At 38.6% G+C, this 23,436-nt stretch overlaps 1 protein-coding gene across 1 annotated transcript in view; it reads right to left on the reverse strand.

Moving 5' to 3' along the window:
* Window positions 1–447: 447 nt before the first annotated feature.
* Window positions 448–23,436, reverse strand: part of LOC134665891 (prostaglandin E2 receptor EP3 subtype) — a 54,885-nt gene continuing 31,896 nt past the window's right edge. Inside the window, exons 4-6 of the mRNA XM_063522935.1 lie at window positions 22,956–23,200; window positions 974–1,162; window positions 448–698 (exon numbers count right to left, since the gene is read on the reverse strand). Of these exons, the coding sequence (XP_063379005.1) occupies window positions 561–698; window positions 974–1,162; window positions 22,956–23,200 (572 nt within the window). The 3' untranslated portion in view covers window positions 448–560. The remainder of the gene's footprint in view (window positions 699–973; window positions 1,163–22,955; window positions 23,201–23,436) is intronic.

A 23,436-nucleotide genomic window follows, 5' to 3' on the forward strand; every position in this document is an offset into this window, starting at 1 on the left:
GAACGAAGTCTTGGTTTTTCTTTAACCGACTCGTTAAAAGGTGCATTTGGTATGTTTTCTGTCTTATGGTTACCTATTTCCTAATAAGTTTTACATTTACATACATCGTTATGTTATATAAAGCATAGGTTCTTACATCATAATCATCTATTTAGCTTATAGTCTCATACTTTACTTCATGACTTAAAATGTTCCCTTTCTCTTTAGGAGAGACAAACAACTAACTTTCCTTAAAATTACTTTTTCCAAGCATACACATACGCACGTCGTCGTATTAAATGTAAATTTCACATTCGAGCAAGTTTAACCACAATCACATCTCACGTAGTTTTAGAAACACTGAGCCCTCCAGATCGCGTCTGGAGAGGGCGCTCGCTCACTGGTCATTCGAGCTTGAACACCGCACGCCGCCGCAAGCCAATGTAGCTTTTTTAAACTCGGTGCCCGAGCTGCCAGGTGTCTCCAGGGGGAAGCTCTGTCTTCACAGTCTAGTGAACTTCGTAGACTTCGAGCGAGCTCCCCGACTAGACAAGAGTCTAGAGAGAGCGGTCCCTCCACGGTCAGTCCAGCAAGTGCGAGGGAGTGGGCGCCGGCAAAGCGCGCAGCGGCTTCATCTCGGCGCCCGAGCTATCGCTCACCAGCAGTGTCTCCTGCGGGCAACACGATGTCTTCATTGACTCCGTCGATGTCTTGTGGTTCTGTTAACATAAATAAGTAATTGACTGTAAGTTGCTGGGTTAGAGATAAACTATGGGATAGTGCCTAACTACATCTGCATCAGGGGTCTCCAAGTTATTTTCGGACAAGTTTATATGGAATTTCGCACTCTTCGCGGGCCAAATTGGCAGCACGAAGAGCAACGTACCTAATTTAGCAGACATTACCTAAATGAGCAGGGCTAAATTCCCCGCAGTGGCACTAGGGGCGTGTGTACGCTGTAAGTACAGAGATGAAATTGTGTAAATACACTGACCCGCTTAAAACAATGCGCAAGAGCGTGGCTCAGCGCTCGCAGGCAGCGAGGGCGCGAGCGGCGCATCAGCACGTAGAGCACGGGGTCGAGCACGTAGTTGAGCAGCATGAGCAGGTCTGAGATGGCCCCCAGTGGCGCCAGACGCGGCCAGTACCGCGAGTTCAGGGACAAATATAGGGACGACGTTATCTGCAAGTAACATAAAATACCATGTATAATTTATGGGGTACTAATATATTGACGTGCCCCATAACATAACATATGAAAAAAAACTATAAAAAAACAAATATTGAAAAAAACTTTATTTTTTAACGCGAATATTCGTCTGTCGATCAAAAGACTTTGGTGTGCAAATTAAGCCTGTTTTTAACCGACTTCCAAATCCCAAAGGAGGAGGTTATCAATTCGGTTGTATGTTTTTTATTTTTTTAACCGACTTCCAAATCCCAAAGGAGGAGGTTATCAATTCGGTTGTATGTTTTTTATTTTTTTTATTTTTTATTTTATTTTTTATGTTTGTTACTCCATATCTCCGTCATTACTGGACCGATTTTGAAAATTATTTTTTTGATTGTATGTATATGCATACAGATTGGTCCCGTTTTTGTCAAAATCCAGTTCTGATGATGGGATCTATGAGGAATCGACGGAACTCCTCAAATCTTAAAGGCATACATATGGTGATTTTTGTGTTTTTATCAACAAATCAAGCATATACATTCAAAAACGTGACATTTGATGAAGTGGAACTGCTGATGATGATCAGAACGGAACTCTTCAACGACGCATAGTTCACCTTTGGCGATTTGTCCTCTTCGTTATGTTTGTTAAGCAAGTTAAGTTTTTAAGCCACAATTTTGTCAAGCTTGAGTTCTGATGATGGGATCCATGAGAAATCGAGGGAACTCCTCAAATTTTAAAGGCATGCGTATAGAGATTTTTGTATTTTCATCAGAAAATCAAGCATTTTCATTAAAAACTGTCGCATTTGATGAAGTGGAACTGCTGATGATGATCAGAACGGAACTCTTCAACGACGCATAGTTCACGTTTGGCGATTTGTCCTCTTCGTTATGTTTGTTAAGCAAGTTTAGTTTTTAAGCCACATTTCTGTCAAGCTCGAGTTCTGATGATGGGATCCATAAGGAATCGAGGGAACTCCTCAAATCTTAAAGGCATACGTATAGAATTTTTTGTATTTTCATCATAAAATCAAGTATTTACATTAAAAACTGTTGCATTTGATGAAGTGGAACTGCTGATGATGATCAGAACAGAACTCTTCAACGACGCATAGTACATGTTTGGTGATTTCGAATTTCGATTTTGACTTGGACTGGGACCCGGACTCATACCCGGATCCGGTTCGGACCCGGACTCGGACTCGGATTCGGACCCGGACTCGGACCCGGACTCGGACTCGGACTCGGATTCGGACCCGGACTCGGACCCGGACTCGGACCCGGACTCGGACCCGGACTCGGACCCGGACTCTCACTCAGAGACCCGGACCTTGACCCAGAAAACCACTATAATACCTAAACTAAATAAACCACTATGATTACCTACCATAAAATGTGGGTATGATGATGCCAAACCCCTCCCGCTCAAACTCCCGTACACCGAACCGCATGCGCCGTTAAGTGGGTTAGGTTAGGTTTGAACTGCGATCCTCACAGAACCGAACAAAAGTGGGTTAGGTTTGGTTAGAACTGCGAGTCTTACAGAAACGAAATGCTACTAGAAAAGTGGGTTTGATTAGGTTCGAACTGCGATCCTCACAGAACCGAACTGCTATCAGAGAAGTGTGGGTTAGGTTAGGCTAGAACTACGACCCTTACGGAAACGAAATGCTACTAGAAAGTACTGGTTTTACCTCCTTTTCTACATAGTGCACCATCTACCATAATCTTTCACCGGGCCCATAGAAGTCGGTTTTTTTTTCTTAAAAATTATTTATTTTTTTTATTTTTTTTATTTTTTATGTTTGTTACTCCATATCTCCGTCATTACTGGACCGATTTTGAAAATTATTTTTTTGATTGAATGTATATGCATACAGATTGGTCCCGTTTCTGTCAAAACCCAGTTCTGATGATGGGTTCCATGAGGAATCGAGGGAACTCCTCAAATCTTAAAGGCATACATATAGTGATTTTTGGGTTTTTATCATCAAATCAAGCATATACATCCAAAAGAGTGACATTTGATGAAGTGTGCTGATGATGATCAGAACGGAACTCCTCAACGACGCATAGTTCACGGTTGGCGATTTGTCCTCTTCGTTATGTTTGTTAAGCAAGTTCAGTTTTAATGCACATTTTTGTCAAGCTCGAGTTCTGATGATGGGATCCATGAGGAATCGAGAGAACTCCTCAAATCTTAAAGGCATGCGTATAGAGATTTTTGTATTTACATCAGAAAATTAAGCATTTTCATTAAAAACTGTCACATTTGATGAAGTGGAACTGCTGATGATGATCAGAACAGAACTCTTCAACGACGCATAGTTCACGTTTCGAGATTTTTCCTCTTCGTTATGTTTGTTAAGCAAGTTAAGTTTTTAATGCACATTTTTGTCAAGCTCGAGTTCTGATGATGGGATCCATAAGGAATCGAGGGAACTCCTCAAATATTAAAGGCATGCGTATAGAGATTTTTGTATTTACCTCAGAAAATTAAGCATTTTCATTAAAAACTGTCGCATTTGATGAAGTGGAACTGCTGATGATGATCAGAACAGAACTCTTCAACGACGCATAGTTCACGTTTGGCGATTTTTCCTCTTCGTTATGCTTGTTAAGCAAGTTAAGTTTTTAAGCCACATTTTTGTCAAGCTCGAGTTCTGATGATGGGATCCATAAGGAATCGAGGGAACTCCTCAAATATTAAAGGAATACGCATAGATTTTTTTGTATTTTCATCATAAAATCAAGCATTTACATTAAAAACTGTCGCATTTGATGAAATGGAACTGCTGATGATGACCAGAATAGAACTCTTCAACAACGCATAGTACACATTTGGTGATTACGAATTTCGATTTTGATTTGGACTGGGTCCCGGACTCGGACCCAGAACCGGACTCATACCCGGATCCGGTTCGGACCCGGACTCGGACCTGGACTCGAACCCGGGCTCGGACCCGGACTCGGACCCGGACTCAGACCCGGACTCGGACCCGGACCTTGACCCGGAAAACCACTATGATACCTTAACTAAATAAACCACTATGATTACCTACCATAAAATGTGTAAGTATATAAGTATGATGATGCCAATCTTACTAGCCCCTCCCGCTTAAACCCCCGTACACCGCACCGCATGCGCCGTTAAGTGGGTTAGGTTAGGTTTGAACTGCGATCCTCACAGAACCGAACTGCTATCAGAGAAGTGGGTTAGGTTAGGCTAGAACTACGACCCTTACAGAAGCGAAATGCCAGTAGAAAAGTGGGTGGTTTTACCTCCTTTTCTACATAGTGTACCTCTATCTACAATAATCTTTCACCGGCCCCCATAGAAGTCGGTTTTTTTTTCTTAAAAATTATAAATTGAAATGTTCAAATACTTAATACGACAAACGTGCTGATGCTGATGTTAGGAAACATAAACTATACGAAATTCAGAGGCTTTTATTTACTTCATTTATAGATGTTTTGTTCGTCATTAAGGAAGACGCAGGGTGCCAATAATAATAATAACACACCCATTCGCCTTAATTGATCCTTGAGAAGAGCGTAACTCTTACCGCCATCGTAAAGCGTTCTGGCGCGTACCTACATACGACGTACCTAATGGTAATGAAGAAGCGCCGTGAGCTCATTCAGGGCAATATGAAAACCAAGCTGTATTTCGGTCGTTTACCGAGTATTCGCCTGTTGACGAACCATACTATACGATTGAGCCTGAGGCGAAAGCTCAATCAGGGAATATAAAGTCAGGGGAGAAAACCGTGTATCAAAATCAAATTGAGATGAGCTGAATAATAAATGCAAGTGTCCTGACTGACTGACTGACTGACTGATTCATCAACGCAGAGCCGAAACTACAAAAGCCAGAAAGTTAAAATTTGCACACCAGATTGCATTTATAAAGTGTACAAGAGATAAGAAGCGATTTTGAGAAATTCAACCCCTAAGGGGGTTAAAAAGGGGATGAAAGTTTGTATGGGGTTAAAGTTTTCTTTTAAGCTAGGAATTTGAAACTTCGTAAAAAGATATACAGTAGAACCCGCTTAAGACGATTCTGAGGGGACCTAGCAAAATACGCGTCTTAAACGGGAAATCGTATTAAACGTGAAATAAAAACTAGTATTATTTCATGTACAAACACAGCAGCGGTGATAATGAGCGAATGATATCTTTAGTGTCGGTAGGACTCCACACGCTGTTAAATAATCTAGATTAGGTACACTAACAATAGGCTCAACTACAAAGTTGTGGAGTAACTAACTACAAATAAAAATCTGGGAGCGATAGCTTGCACTCCGTGGTCCATAACCGTCATGCAGATGGCATAGGATTCTCACGCCGACAAGGACCCGACAAAAGATATTAGACAAAACAAAAAACCTAAGGTAGGTAATAAACACATTAAAAAATGTTGACTAACGGCGTATTGCATAACAATACGACCGTACGATGGTTGTGGCAATAACACAAACGTGTAGATGGTTCGTAACGGGAATTTTAGATGGCGTATTAAGCGGGACGCGAGTCGTCTTAACCGTGAAAAAATGTATGAAAACAGGCCTAAAGTTGCAGGGACCGGCGTAAAATGGCTTATTATGCGGGAAATCGTTTTAAACGTGATCGTATTAACCGGGTTCTACTGTATTATTAAAATACAAGAAAACTAATTTCAGCGTTTTTGAAATTCATCCCCTAAGGTGGTGAAAAAGGGGTTGAAAGTTTGTATGGATATCAAAAAATGTTTCAAGTGGTGGACTTGAATCTTTGTATTTAGGGATATTATTAGAAGACAGGAAAAGTAAATTCAGCGTTTTGTAAAATGCATCCCCTAACAGGGTTAAAAAGGGGTTGAAAGTTTGAATCCATTACAAATGGTTTTGAAACTTCTTAGAAAGGCATAATAGCGATTACAAAAAAAGTGATTGCAACGTTTTTGGAATTTCAACCCCTAAGGGGGTTAAAAAGGGGATGGAAGTTCGTCTGCGGGTGCTAATTTTATTTTAAGCAAGGAACTTGAAACTTTGTAAAAACGTTTTAAATTAAAATACAAGAAAACTCATTTCAGCGTTTTTGAAAATTCATCCCCTAAGGTGGTGAAAAAGGGGTTGAAAGTTTGTATGGATATCAAACATTTTTTCGAGCGCGGGACTTGAATCTTTGTATTTGGGGATACTATTAGAAGACAATAAAAATAATTTCAGCGTTTTGTGAAATTCATCCCCAACAGGGTTAAAATGGATTTCAAAGTTTAAATCCATTACAAATGCTTTTAAAATTCTTAGAAAGGCATAATAGCCGATTACAAAAAAAAGTACTACGTTCTTGTAAATTCAACCCCTGAGGGGGTTAAAAAGGGGATGAAAGTTCGTCTTCAGGTGCAAATTTTATTTGAAGCTAGGAACTTGAAACTTTGTAAAAAGGTATTGTATTAAAATACAAGAAAACTAATTTCAGCGTTTTTGGAAATTCATTCCTATGGTGGTGAAAACGGGGTTGAAAGTTTGTATGGATATCATGCATTTTTTCGAGCGCGGGATTTGAATCTTTGTGTTTGGGGATATTATTAGAAGACAATAAAAGTGATTTCAGCGATTTGTAAAATTCATCCCCTAACAGGGTTAAAATGGGGTTCAAAGTTTGAATCCATTACAAATGCTTTGAAACTTCTTAGAAAGACATAATAGCCGATTACAAAAAAAAGTAATTACAACGTTTTTGGAAATTCAATCCCTAAGGGGGCTACTAAAAAGAGGATGAAAATTCGTCTTGGGGTGTAAATTTAATTTTAAGCTAGGAACTTTAACTTTTTGGAAAAAAAGGTAATAAATTAAAAAACATGAAAACTAATTCAAGCAAAATCATCCCCCAAGGTGGTGAGAAAGGGGTTGAAAGTATGTATGGAGATCAGATATTTTGTGAGTGCGAAATGCGGAACTTGAATCTTTGTATAAGGGCATAGGTACCTATTATGAGAATACAAGAAAAGTAATTTCAGCAACCAACATCAAAATCCACTTGACTTAAAACTTCATACAACTTGCTAAAAATGAAAAGTACTTAATTTCAACATTGCTTGGATATGAAAATTATAGGTACCTACCTACTAAAGATGTAAAATGTTGAAGATAAGATTCCACGCGGACGAAGTCGCGGGCAACAGCTAGTCATCAATAAAATTAACAAACTGGTTTTATGCTAGCGCAATCGTTGTAGTTCAACCAAAAGTTGATAACCGACTCACCCGGGCTAGGTTAGCGGTAAAAAGAATCACCAAGTGTTCCTTTCCTCCTATCTGTTAAATGTATATATGCGTTCCAGTATAAATTGAACCCTTTACTTTAAATTAAAAGATACGCGTAATCATAGGTCAGACTTATTCTGGTCCATCTACAGCTCACAAAGTACTTAAAGCTCCTGTTGAACTGAAGTACTTCTAAGGCGTAGCATTTTAGTATTTTCTCGTGTTAACGGAGGCTATTGAACTTAATTAAAATCACCATTCCGAATTAGCTGCAAGTAATGGCTCGTTTAAATTCTAGAGGTTGACATCGGCGAGTTTAAAATTTCAATCCATGGCTTAGTATCCATTTATTGAGACAATGAAATATTTTCGCTCATTACACAGCGCGCATACAAAGTAGCTTAGACACCTACCAATTTGGTGGCTACTATCTAGTAGTAGGTACTTAGTTAGTAACTTGTTGTGAAGTTAGAAGTCAGTAGAAAAACTTTAGGTAGATTTTATTGAGACTTTTGGTACCTACTCGTGCCTACTTAAATATTTATGAACCGTGAAATCAGGTAAAAATATTCAGAATGAGGAAAAGACTTCACGTTGTCCTACTAACTTGTCTCACAATATCTAAGTAAGTATCAAGATATTTATATTGAGGTGTAGCTTACGTAAGAAATATTTAGGATCTGCACTCGTAGTCCGGGAGCCGGCTGCATGAAACAAACCTCATCAAAAAATAGAATATACCTACCCTGTAGAGGTACCTGACATTTAGTAGATTCCAACGCACTTGGTCGGCCTAGGCTTAACCTGGCAGATTTTGTACAAATGGCAAAAACGTTGGACAAAAATTCATCAAAAAAAACCTCATCGAAAAATAGAATGAAACTTGTATGGTAGGATACCTGAAATTGAGGACAGTAAAAAAAAAAGTGGTCGGCCTCACCTTAGCCTGGCAGTTTTTGCAGTCCGACCAGATTTATTGGGTCACGTGAGAGCTACAATTTACCTCATCGAAAAATAGAATGAAACAAACGGATTATAATAGCTAAAATAAGCCTGTCGACGTATGTCTTGGTCGGCCTCACCTTAACCTGGCAGTTTTTGCAGTCCGACCAGATTTATAAAAAAATCATCAAAATTTTTTTATCGAAAAATCGTATGAAACTTGTATGGTACGATAGCTGCCTTTGAGGACAGTAAAAAAAAAGTGGTCGGCCAAATCCTGTGTTGGCAGGTTCCTCTGTCCGACCAATTTTGTGGTACCACGTGAGAGCTACAATTTACCTCATCGAAAATTAGAATGAAACAAACGGATAATAATAGCTAAAATAAGCCTGTTGACGTAGGTCTTGGTCGGCCTCACCTTAACCTGGCAGTTTTTGCAGTCCGACCAAATTTATAAAAAAATCATCAAAATTTTTTTATCGAAAAATCGTATGAAACTTGTATGGTACGATAGCTGCCTTTGAGGACAGTAAAAAAAAAGTGGTCGGCCAAATCCTGTGTTGGCAGGTTCCTCAGTCCGACCAATTTTGTGGTACCACGTAAGAGCTACAATTTACCTCATCGAAAAATAGAATGAAACAAACGGATTATAATAGCTAAAATAAGCCTGTTGACGTATGTCTTGGTCGGCCTCACCTTAACCTGGCAGTTTTTGCAGTCCGACCAAATTTATAAAAAAACATCAAAAAAATTTTATCGAAAAATCGTATGAAACTTGTATGGTAAGATAGCTGCCTTTGAGGACAGTAAAAAAAAAGTGGTCGGCCAAATCCTTTGTTGGCAGATTCCTGTGTCCGACCAATTTTGTGGTACCACGTGAGAGCTACAATTTACCTCAACGAAAAATAGAATGAAACAAACGGATAATAATAGCTAAAATAAGCCTGTTGACGTAGGTCTTGGTCGGCCTCACCTTAACCTGGCAGTTTTTGCAGTCCGACCAAATTTATAAAAAAATCATCAAATTTTTTTTATCGAAAAATCGTATGAAACTTGTATGGTACGATAGCTGCCTTTGAGGACAGTAAAAAAAAAGTGGTCGGCCAAATCCTGTGTTGGCAGGTTCCTCTGTCCGACCAATTTTGTGGTACCACGTGAGAGCTACAATTTACCTCATCGAAAATTAGAATGAAACAAACGGATAATAATAGCTAAAATAAGCCTGTTGACGTAGGTCTTGGTCGGCCTCACCTTAACCTGGCAGTTTTTGCAGTCCGACCAAATTTATAAAAAAATCATCAAAATTTTTTTATCGAAAAATCGTATGAAACTTGTATGGTACGATAGCTGCCTTTGAGGACAGTAAAAAAAAAGTGGTCGGCCAAATCCTGTGTTGGCAGGTTCCTCTGTCCGACCAATTTTGTGGTACCACGTGAGAGCTACAATTTACCTCATCGAAAAATAGAATGAAACAAACGGATTATAATAGCTAAAATAAGCCTGTTGACGTATGGCTTGGTCGGCCTCACCGTAGCCTGGCAGTTTTTGCAGTCCGACCAAATTTGTGATACCACGTGACAGCTAGAATAGGACCACACATGCTGTATTCCATACGCATCATGACTTTGTCTACCTATCTGATGGGCGGGCGTATATGAAACGCCTTCTTGTACGTGCAGGTGATCCAGGTATACACCAAAGCTTAGTTTTCAATCGAACACTTGTAATATAAGAGGAAAAACTGCACGTGATCCTTCCAAAATTTAAATAAATGGTAAAATGTTCCTCCACGATGTTCTCAACGGGCATCTAGACTGCGTTGGATTGCTGTCACAGTTAGGGCTCCGCGCTCCCACGCGCCGAACTCGTCACACCACACTATTCCATATTCCCTGTCATCGTACCAATTATGGCCAAAATTCTATTCTATTAAATTCTGAGTAGAATCGCACGTACCTATAATAAATCGTTCCAAAACATTGACCCTTTCTTCTCCTCCAGACATGTTTTCAAATCACAAATTGCAAAGCAACTTTCCTGGTAGTCACGCACTATCACACCCACTTACACACATACACCCACCCACCCACACACACACACACACACACACACACACACACACACACACACACACACACACACTCACACACACACACACACACACACACACACACACACACACGAACACATAAATTCCAATAAATGCATACAAACTAATAGATTCGCTCGTTTATGTAGGTACTGTATGTATTTTTATTTTACTATTTTTTATTTATTGTTTACGCAAAATTAGAGCTCTACCTACTATTTTAGGATTTTTTTTCCAGTTTACAGTTATTATTAATTTTTTCTCTTTTTCCTTGTACCTTAAAGACTTACAAATTAAGTTATATTTACGATTCTTGTACAGCACAAGTTACAAGTCTACCCACAGATGATTTTTTATTATGTATAAATTACAGGAAGTTCTGTTATTGGCTATGCTATAAGTTCTCATGTTTTTTGTATATTATTTATTTAATGTAAACGCTGTTGAACTTCTCAATAAATATAAATAAATAAAAATACACAAGATAACCTCACATATATTAAGTGATTATCTTATTGTTATTTATTCGACTCGCAAAGGCGTTATGTGTCCTTCAAACCATTTGATCTTATACATTTCATCTCTTAATGTCCAGCCACAATGTGTTGCATCAAATTTGATGCAAGTTGATTCTGCCGCACACTGCCACATTGAATTTATGAAAGCCGCCCGTAACAAGCCATACGTCAACAGGGTTATTTTAGCTATTATAATCCGTTTGTTTCATTCTATTTTTCGATGTGGTAAATTGTAACTCTCACGTGGTACCACAAAATTGGTCGGAGACAGGAACCTGCCAACACAGGATTTGGCCGACCATTTTTTTTTACTGTCCTCAAAGGCAGCTATCGTACCATACAAGTTTCATACGATTTTTCGATATAAATTTTTTGATGATTTTTTCATAAATTTGGTCGGACTGCAAAAACTGCCAGGTTAAGGTAAGGCCGACCAAGACATACGTCAACAGGCTTATTTTAGCTATTATAATCCGTTTGTTTCATTCTATTTTTCGATGAGGTAAATTGTAGCTCTCACGTGGTCCCACAAAATTGGTCGGACACAGGAACCTGCAAACACAGGATTTGGCCGACCATTTTTAGGGTTCCGTACCTCAAAAGGAAAAAACGGAACCCTTATAGGATCACTCGTGCGTCTGTCTGTCCGTCCGTCTGTCACAGCCAATTTGCTCCGAAACTACTGGACCAATTTAGTTGAAATTTGGTACACATATGTAAGTCCGTGACCCAAAGACGGATATGTAACGTCAACAAATGAATTTTAAACATAGGGGCTACTTTTGGGGGGTAAACCATAAAATTAAAAATCAAAGTTTTGCAAACTATGTCGTGTTACATATCAAACGAAAGAGCTCATTGTGAGAATCTCAAATATATTTTTTTTATAAATTTACGATAAAAATTCTAGAAGTTATTCAAGAAAATAGACAAAAAATGACCATTCCCCCCTCTATCTCCGAAACTACTAAGTCTAAAACTCTGAAAAAAATACACAAAATAGTCCTTTTCCTAAAGATGACAGGAAAACCTATTAGAAATCTAGAGTCAAGCGTGAGTCGGATTTAAGAACAAAAATGCGGTTTAGGTTTTTTAGGGACACAGCCGCAATGGTTTAAGTGAAACGTGATGTATTAGAGTTCTAGACAGCTATTGCGAAGGCCCTAGGCCGAAATCCGCATAAGGCCGAAGACCCGAAGCGTCCCGAAGAGACGTGCCTTTAGCTTCAAGCGTGAGTCGGACTTAAGATAAAAAATGCGACTAAGCTGTATCTGGCACACAGCCGCAATGTTACTTGTAGTACTGATTGATTAGGTTACTAGGTATTGTCACGTGTTTTAAAAAGCACTATACATGGTGGCCAAAAAATAAACTAAGTGTATTTCCGTTGTCGATGTGCAACCCCGAAATCGCAAAGAAAAATTTGGCTGTTTCATACGTTTTGACTGGTCCGTTTTCTATGGGAGGATACATTTCTTTTCGCGATTTCGGGTCCCATAGTAAATGTTGCTCAGTAGGTAGGTATAATCCCAATACCTCCCTGGTTACGGGAATGTACTTATTTTTTGGCCACCCTGTGGGTATTATCTCTCTTCGGCCTTCGCTTTTAAAACACTTGCGGAAGTTGTAGGAAGCGCGACCCATTGGACGCTCCGAGTTTCAGCCCTACGCGGAGCTCGGTCTTCAGTCTTCGCATTTAGACACTTGTACTATTGTTCGGCATTTAATTTCCTATCTAGAAGCTACTTTGCATATTTGCAGAGATATAAGTCACCACGCCAGAAAACTTCATGTTACATGTGTTGAAAACTTGATTGACTCATTCGGGTTTTTCAAGGCGTTTCACTTACGTCACGTTACACGTACAAAAAATTTTTTGAAAATTGTGTGATGTACGGAACCCTTGAAACGCGAGTCCGACTCGCACTTGACCAGTTTTTTTATTACTGTCCTCAAAGGCAGCTATTGTACCATACAAGTTTCACACGATTTTTCGATAAAAATTTTTTGATGTTTTTTTTATAAATTTGGCCGGACTGCAAAATCTGCCAGGTTAAGGTGAGGCCGACCAAGACATACGTCAACAGGCTTATTTAAGCTATTACTAGTAGTTCGCCCCGAACTGTGAACTCGCGGTTCGCCAAAAGATCAATTGAATGCAGTGCTACTTAGTCCGAGATGGGCATTTCGTAATTGATTCCTGATTCCACGATTACTCGAAATTACTTTGTAATCTGATTACCGATTCCCAGATTACTTTGTAATCCAACTATACCGAATTACTAAGTACAATTCCATTTGAGGAATCAGGAATCAATTTTCGAATACTACAATTACTAGTAATTGGAATCAATGTAGATTCCTCATTACAGGAATATATTACTTGACTCCTTTCAGATTACATTTTGTACTACTACTATCAAAAGTACAATTCAATAGTAGATATAGATGTTGTTGGCTTACTAGGATGCATCTACCTATACCTTATTTGAAACAGGTGTGCAGATTTCGAAAATAATGATCATGACCAATAAAACGACATCAATGACGACTTTTATGACACACTGCATAGCCGCCATTTTGGATTCCAAAATGATCATCATTTTCGAAATCAGGGCCCCCTAAAACCTACAAAGCGACATCCATGACGACTTTTATGACATAGTGCATGGCCGCCATCTTGGATTCCAAAACAGTCATCATTTTCGAAATCTGCGCCCCCTAAAACCTATAAAACGATATCCATGACGACTTTTATGACATAGTGCATGGCCGCCATCTTGGATTCCAGAATAATCATCATTTTCGAAATTTGCGCCCCCAAAAATCTATAAAACGACATCCATGACGACTTTTATGACATAGTGCGTGGCCGTCATTTTTGAAATGCAAAATGGTCATCATTTTCGAAATCTGTGGGTGTGGCCCCTAAAACCTATAAAACGGCACCCATGACTTTTATGACATAGTGCATGGCCGCCATTTTGCAATCCAAAATGGTCATCATTTTCGTAATCTGCGCCTCCTAAAACCTATAAAACGACATCCATGACGACTTTTATGACATAGTGAATGGCAGCTATTTTGGAATGCAAAATGGTCATCATTTCCGAAATCTGCGCCCCCCAAAACCTATAAAACGACATCCATGACGAATTTTATGACATAGTGCATGGCCGCCATTTTGAAATCCGAAATGGTCATCATTTTCGAAATCTGTGCCCCCTAAAACCTATAAAACGACACCCATGACGACTCTTATGACATAGTGCATGACCGCCATGTTGGATTTCAAAATAATCATCATTTTCGAAATCTGCGCTCCCCAAAATTTATAAAACGACATCCATGACGACTTTTATGACAAAGTGCATGGCCGCCATGTTGGATTCCAAAATGGTCATCATTTTCGAAATCTGTGCCCCCGAAAACCTATAAAACGACACCCATGTCGACTTTTATGACATAGTGCATGGCCGCCATTTTGGATTCCAAAATGGTCATCATTTTAAAAAATCGGGGCCCCCTAAAACCTATAAAACGACATCCATGACGACTTTTATGACATAGTGCATGGATTTCAAAATAATCATCATTTTCGAAATCTGCGCCCCCAAAACCTATAAATACGACATCCATGACGACTTTTATGACATAGTGCATGGTCGCCATTTTGGAATCCAAAATGGTCATCATTTTCGAAATCTGCGCCCCCTAAAGCCTATAAAACGACATCCATGACGACTTTTATGACATAGTGCATGGCCGCCATCTTGGATTCCAAAATAGTCATCATTTTTGAAAAAAACTAAAATTAAAAAGACAATATTATAAATGTGTAACAAACCGAGCACTTTCATTTGATATCAAACTCGACTATACTTTCTTGCAATAAAAATGACCAGAATTGCAAGACCCCTCACAAATGGCTTTTTGGCATTTTAAGCTATTCTAGCTCAATAACCTCTTATTCGAGCCTGCTCAAAATTTAATGACTAAAATATAATGCCCTCAACTACACGTTTACCTAATTTAATTTAAATTAGAACAAATTTACTTAAGTTCTTGAGTATCAAACTATCTTCTGACAGTTCAGCTTAAAAACATCGAAATGCCGGGACGTGCCGCTAGCCAGCCGCGTGATCCAAGTCGAATGTAAGAACTTCGCTTCGCTTCGCTTCGCTTCGCTCGCTCGTTCGATAATCCGTTTGTTTCATTCTATTTTTCGATGAGGTAAATTGTAGCTCTCACGTGGTACCACAAAATTGGTCGGACACAGGAACCTGCAAACACAGGATTTGGCCGACCATTTTTTTTTACTGTCCTCAAAGGCAGCTATCGTACCATACAAGTTTCATACGATTTATCGATAAAATTTTTTTGATGATTTTTTTATAAATCTGGTCGGACTGCAAAAACTGCCAGGTTAAGGTGAGGCCGACCAAGACATACGTCAACAGGCTTATTTTAGCTATTATAATCCGTTTGTTTCATTCTATTTTTCGATGAGGTAAATTGTAGCTCTCACGTGACCCAATAAATCTGGTCGGACTGCAAAAACTGCCAGGCTAAGGTGAGGCCGACCACTTTTTTTTTACTGTCCTCAAGGTCAGGTATCCTACCATACAAGTTTCATTCTATTTTTCGATGAGGTTTTTTTTGATGAATTTTTGTCCAACGTTTTTGCCATTTGTACAAAATCTGCCAGGTTAAGCCTAGGCCGACCAAGTGCGTTGGAATCTACTAAATGTCAGGTACCTCTACAGGGTAGGTATATTCTATTTTTTGATGAGGTTTGTTTCATGCAGCCGGCTCCCGGACTATCGCGGAAGTGAGAGCTGTGAGAGCCACGTAAGTAGGTATTTGGCAAATCAACCTGATAAATTTTATAATTACTATAAATAGGTATATAACTAAATATAACGTTTTAATTTAAGATTAGGCATCCTTACATTACGCGAACATACAATTTAAATAAAAATAGGAAAGTTAGAGTTAGACCAAGAAAAGTTTGCAGTGATTTTGATAGTCCACGCAGACGCAGAGCAAGTGTTATTTTAAACGTCAAACTTTTATGAAATTATGACGTACCTACAAATAACACTTGCACTGCGTGGGCTATCAAAATCGCTGCAGACTTTTCTTGGTCTAACTCTATAAAACTTTAATAAAGTTATTAAGTTTAGTTAGTTAGAATAAGTTAGACGGATCCAAAACGCGTGGAGGAGCTATTGGTCTATGAAGGAGCTGATGAAGGGCGACCTTCCTCTGACCTTAAAACGGAAACTCGTCGACATGTGCATTCTGCCTGTCCTAACCTACGGTGCTCAAACGTGGTCACTCACCGAGGCGCAAAAGACCTAATTGAAGGTTTGCCAGAGAGCTATGGAGCGCAGCATACTAGGAGTATTAACGGATTGACCGAATCCGTAACTCTACGCTGCGCTCAAAAACGCGCATTACCGATGTTGGAACTAAGACCGCCAAGCTGAAATGGGACTGGGCCGGCCATGTCTGCCGCATGCACCCACAGAGGTGGGCCAAAATAACCACGGTATGGGTGCCGCAAGACGGGCGAGGATGTGGTAGGCCCAATCGGAGATGGCGGGACGACCTGGACGCATATCTTAACGACTGGCCGGAGATTGCCCAAAATCGAGACGAATGGAAATCAAGGGGGGAGGCCTTTGCCCAGCAGTGGGACACCGTATATGCTTATATAATAAAGTTAGACCAAGATTACTCTGCAGCGATTTTAATAGCACAGATTAAGTAGAAGATACCTACCACGAGTGACATGCCTACAAGGACAAAGTAAACACAGTAAGTTAACTCAGAATCAAATAGGTTTTGACTCGAATGTGTGAATTTCAGATAAAACAATAACATAAAAAATACTGCACCTTGTAATATCATGCGGATTTGATGAAATGTTTGATTGAACGCGAACATGTCTGATGGTGCGGCAAATAGAAAGTGCCGGAGTTTTCTAACCGATTACCTCTTTCGCTTTTCAGTTTCTAAGAACAACGATATTTACCAGTATGTAAGTAACTACGACTCATATTCTTTTATTAGTATCGAAAAGGTACACGCATGGTTCTAAAAATTGCACCAAGCATTGAAAACGTTCGTTGAAAGCTTTTAATGATTTCAAACACAAAATATAGGAGGAATAATAGACGCATCCTCTCGGTTAGGTTAGCTTGAAGTCTGTGTGTCACCAAGCTCTCATTTAATATTAAACATGATACGAAAACAAATAATCTTCAAGCCAGTCATCAGTCAGCCAGTCAGATCAGTGCTCAAAGAATAAGTTTTACTGAACCTAAGTCTCAGTAGTTACTAATACATAAATAGACCCGGCGTGACAGCCACCTTCTTATATTTCCAGTAGACAGGCGACAATAGCCGCCAGTGTTGATAAGGTTGTGTTGTCTAGCAAACGGTGACAGCTCCCTGCCCTAATTAGTTAATTAGTTTTCTAGAAAAGGTAAGGGTATTTACAGCTTCGTCGGAATCCAAGAATTAGCTAGAGTATTCGAAAATTCGAAAGCATAATAGTCCCCAAACGCCTGAAAGTACCTTGATAAATTTACTGAGGTAATATTTACCTATCGTATAAAATATATTTCTGAAAAGAATATAAATTTTACTGTCGACTGATTGTGTAGCGAGAAATATTTTTAAGGCGGGTTAACAATGTTAACATTCCCAATATGTACTTATTACCATTTTAAAATCTGTGCCTCTGCTCTTCTACCCAATACCTATCTAAGTATAAAAGCAGTACCTACTACAGGGGCCAAATTCGACATGTACAACTGTCAGATTTCGCATCCACGTTAAATCAATAGTTGATTTTATTGCATACTGAGTGTTGATTCCATCAACGGTGGATGATATCATTTGGTACAACCAAAACTCAATTCTAAACTAAGCGTGGTTCGGTTTGGTTTGCTTGTCACCCTAACTGTGGATTGTTAATGTCAAATTTTGACATTGTACGTATTCGAGAACTTATGATTTTTCCCACATCAACGGGAGATCAACACGATACGTCAAACGTCGCTTGTCGAATAGGGGTCCTGGGGTCTCCAAACTTTTTACTACATAGTAACCACTAATAGCGGAAGCAGTTATAAAGTTGACCCAAAAATTTTTTATTAAGCTATGAGCTTCATCACATATGTTCCTTGAGTAATTCTAAGCATTTCAAGCCTGGGAGGCAATAAGAAATGTGTGTCTACTCGGATTTGTAATGGATTCAAACTTTCAACCCCTTTTTAACCCTGTTAGGGGATGAATTTTACAAAACGCTGAAATTACCTGTCTTTTAATAATATCCCCAAATACAAAGATTCAAGTCCCGCGTTCGAAAAATTTTTTGATATCCATACAAACTTTCAACCCCCTTTTCACCACCTTAGGGGATGAATTTTCAAAAACGCTGAAAATAGTTTTCTTGTATTTTAATAATATATCGTTTTACGAAGTTTCAAATTCCTAACTTAAAATAAAACTTGAACCCCATACAAACTTTCATCCCCTTTTTAACCCCCTTAGGGGTTGAATTTCTCAAAATCGCTTCTTATCTCTTGTACACTTTATAAATTTAATCTAGTGTGCAAATTTCAACTTCAAATCTTTTGTAGTTTCGGCTCCGCGTAGCAAAAATCTCCAACCAAATTTTTCACCGTTTTACGTTTTTCTTGTAAAATTACTATGAAACTGAAAAAAACAAATATCAGCAATGAATTCTACGTCTTTGGTTTATACGAAAATGATACCAAACTTGCCCTAGTACCCACCAGGATCAGAATAGATATTTTTTAAAGATGACGGGTGGCGGCCGTCTCTGTACCCCACCCTCCCCCCCACTCCAGGCTATAAATGCTTAGAATTACTCAAGTATCAGATGTGATGAAGCTCATAGCTTAATAAAAAATTTTTGGGTCATGTATGGCAGCGTTACATAACTGATTCCAGTATAAGTACATACTTACCTATAAAAAGAAACAAAGTAAGGGCAGTGTTGTCTGTTAATGTTTAATCAAAGATATGTTAAGTATCTATTTGTAAACTTTATTGACTGAGATAAGTTCTACAAAATCGTCGCACAAAGGGTTCTTGGATTGTAAAATCCAATTACCCCACTTGCAGTCTCCTTGGAGATAGGAATTTTGAAACAGATGAACGTTGTTTTGAAGTAAAGATTCAGTTATGTATTTAAATACTACATCGCAATAACTATTATATGAGATATGTCGTATGTATATTCGAGAACGTACACTCAAGCGCAATGCATACGGGTTACATTGTACCTACAGGAATTGTGACTGCTTTTCATTGCTCTTGAGTTTATTTTACTGGGATGATCACTTGAAAGTATATATGCTAGCATATGCATCGTTATAGATTTAATATTGTATATGTGGATAATAGGCTTCAGTTTAAGGATGACTCACGTTACACTGGGCGTTTACTTTTCTATGACTGAAAACGTAGCGCCGGAAGTTCCGGCCCGGACCCGGCCCGGTCTAACGTGGGTCATTCTTTACTCGTAACGTAAAGAAATGATTTTTCTAGTGTGATTTTTCTGTGATTAGGTATTTTTTCCACACTCTCATAATACTGGCCTTCAAGACCATAAGGGCGTCCAAAGTTTTCCGCCGTCACCGCCCGACATTAATAGGTAAGGTACCCCACATAAATAGTTGCCGAAAGCCCACAATCCACAATGAGTTAAGTACACTGAAACTCCGGAAGAGTGACCTGCTGAAACGTTTCCCTGGGGGGTATTTGCTCTTCAACCTTGGAATAACACCAGAACAAGGCTGGGAATTAATTTTTGCTGTTGCTCGGTACACATGTTTACGTTAATGATTAAGAATAATATTGAGATTTAATTGTAATTAAATTTGTAATTTGTACCCTTTTTTTAGTTCTACCAAATAAATCTTAAATCTATTCGTTTATATTATGCGAGTATGCGTATAACAATATGTTAGTTATTTTAATTCGATATTTAATTATAAGAATGTACCAAGACGCACCTAATTAACGTGTACGTATTTTTTTCCATAACTACAGATTAAAATTTAAAACAATGTTAACATGATGAAATATAATAATCACTGATATTATACCTACTAAGCACATATTAAATTATCAAGGCACATTAAAATGTCTGTAAGAAGCAAATTAAAGAATATTTGAACTGAATAGGTATTTGAAGGTGATTAGCACATTTTTCGCGCGTAATTATTTGAACGCTTTGATCCTCTCTCGATCAGGTGTTGAGAAAATTTGAGTATGTCTTCCTTTATTTTCCTTTGACGGTAAGAAAATTACCAGGGGGTGCCATAAGCCTTCAGTAAGAAGTGCATATACTTGGAAAAATTCGACCTGTGCCGCTGTGGCCCGGTGGCCGAATGGCACAGGCACCTGCCGCGATAGCAGCTAGAGGACGCTGGTTCGATTCCTGGGCACTGGAGGCCTTGGTCACTTTTTCTTAGTATATGACATTTATTTCAATTTATAAGAAAATTATGTTTGTAGGTTTTGTAACCTCCTATTTATTTAGTTAAGAAATGTTGTTTATATCTTCACCATCGCCATCAATCAATACTCCTCTACTCTAGAGTCCGAGACCTTTAGAACGAAAAAACTGTACAAGACAATTCCGACCTTAACCCACTTGTTTATTTAACGGTCACACTATATAACTAGATGCAACAATCCTTTGACATCCGATGCGGTTTTTTGCTCAGTAAGGCCACTTTTTGTCAATGTCACTGTTTTAACTATACGGAACTAGGAAGTTCCGAAAACGCGAAAATACTAACTAAATAACGGTTACAAGGTAAGTTTCTGCGTTGGACAGTCAATCTAACTGTAACACAGTAATATTAGGTAGTTTATGTGTCTGCTACATAATGTCAGGCATTATTAAATAAAATACGATTGTAGGGTTATGAATCGAACTAAGTGAGCGCTATGAAAGGATCACACATCACACGAGTGTTTTAATATCTAATTATAAACAGCTACAAACATTATTTTATTTACACACCTACCTAGGCTACCTATTATAAGCTCTCTATGATGAGTTCAGGAACCGCTTGTTACAACCGCCAGTGCAGCATTGTCTCTCAGTCGCGGAACTTGCGGATAGATGGCGTCTCCGAAATATCTTGATTGCTCATTTTACACAAATGTTTGGCTATAATTACATTATTTCGTTTATAAACAACAAAACAAGGTAAGTCGGCAAATGAAAACATTTTTTACGCATGTCTCGTAAGTCGCAACCGTATGAACCGTATCTAGTTTATTTTTAATTCAGAGACAAACTAGAGTCGTATCCAACTGCTATATCGGTCAATATCAAAGTAACATGCGAGAATAATGCGAGATTTATGGAATTGTTTTCAGCTGACACTTAAAAAGTCATCTCGACTGATGACAAATAAAATAGCTTTGTTTTTCAGAGATGTTCATAAAATCGATTTCATCAAGCAATAAAAAAGTATAATAGTAGGTAACAAAACAGTTTAATGCTGCTCGTAATTTGCGGTTTTTGAACGCATCGTAGAGAGGGTTTATGATTATGTTATTCATTATGGCTACAAATATAATGACCACCAAAAAATACTTTGGTACCCTAAATAAAAAAATCATGCTTACCAAAAAAAATTACTGAACACCAAAAAAATAAGGCCTAAAATTACAAATGTACCACCATTTTAATTACGACTGCACTTCAAATTGTATTCGAATACCAAATATACTGAATGATTACCAAAAATCATTAATGATCACCAAATCTTGAAGACCAAAAAAATGCGATATTTTCACCTAAATAAACCACTGTGATACCAAAAAATTTATACATATTACCAAATAAAGTAAAATGATGCCAACATTACTAGCCCCTCCCGCTCAACCCCCGTACCCCGCACCGCATAACTTAGGTAGGCATACTGAAATGCTACTAGAAAAGTAGGTTAGGTTTGTACTGCTATCAGTTAAGTGGGCTAGGTTAACACTGCGACCCTTACAGAAACGAATTGCTACTAGAAAAGTGGGTTAGGTTAGGTTTGAACTGCGACCCTTACAGAAAAGAAATGCTACTAGAAAAGTGGGTTAGGTTAGGTTTGAACTGCGACCCTTACAGAAACGAAATGCTACTAGAAAAGTGGGTTAGGTTAGGTTTGAACTGTGACCCTTACAGAAACGAAATGCTACTAGAAAAGTGGGTTAGGTTAGGTTTGAACTCCGACCCACACAGAAACGAAATTCTACTAGAAAAGTGGGTTAGGTTAGGTTTGAACTGCGACCCTTCCAGATAAGAAATGCTACTAGAAAAGTGGGTTAGGTTAGGTTTGAACTGCGAACCTTACAGAAACGAAATGTTACTAGAAAAGTGGGTTAGGTTAGGTTTGAACTGCAACCCATACAGAAACGAAATGCTACTAGAAAATTTTGCTTTGCTTTAATAGGATAGCAAGATTTAAAAATTTGGTTATAATTTTACATTAAAATCGAGTTCTAATTTTGGTGGTCAGTTACTATTTTTGGGTTTACAATGATTATTTTGGTGTCATTTTATTTAATAGGATAGCACGATGTAAAAGTTTGGTTATCAATTGACATTAAATTGGGGTTTGAAATTTGGTAATTATTTACAATTTTTGGGTTAATAATGATTAATTTGGTGTTATTTCCTTTAATAGGATAGTAAAATGTAATAAAATTGGTAATCATTTCACATTAAAATGGTGTTATAATTTTGGTGATCATTCATTATTTTAGGGTGGTAAAGTAGATTTTTTTGGTATTAAATTTTATTAAATCTGGTGATCAGTTAAATAGCAGCCATTCATTATATGTATAGGTAAAAGAACAACGGTGGTAGTCAAGGTCACATTTCTGCGGTCGTGAGTAGGTCATTAAAGCAACTCGTACGATAACACATCGAAAAAGTTCACGTACTTACCATTTGTGGCAGCCAGCAGATCATAAACAGTACAGACAGCGTCGCCATAAGTCTGCTGAAGGCGACTTCCTCGGCCGTGGCGGGATTGTGGTGGCCGGCTTCAGAGGCGGGCACGGTGGCTCTCTGCCGACAGCTGCTCTTGGAGACTCGGCGCATCACAGGAGCCCCGCGAGGCGCGCTTATCTCGTATAGCGCGCGGATAACCGCCAAGTTGCAGTATACGAGAATTACGCACAGCAGGGCACCTAGAAACCAAGTGATCGATCATATAAGTATCTTAACCCTTTAACCACCAGAGTCTGATATATAAGACATTAAGATAAATAAGACAAAGATCTGATTTGGTTTTTACAGCACATTTATAACTCCCGTAACTATGCCACCCTTATATACTCTGCGTGGTACAATTACTGTCGGTGGCGACACGAGCACGCTCGATCAAAAATTGCTGGCGTTTAAAAGGTTAGGACGAGTGTAAGTA

The sequence above is a fragment of the Cydia fagiglandana genome, chromosome 1 (assembly GCF_963556715.1).
Source record: "Cydia fagiglandana chromosome 1, ilCydFagi1.1, whole genome shotgun sequence".
Lineage (NCBI taxonomy): Eukaryota > Metazoa > Arthropoda > Insecta > Lepidoptera > Tortricidae > Cydia > Cydia fagiglandana.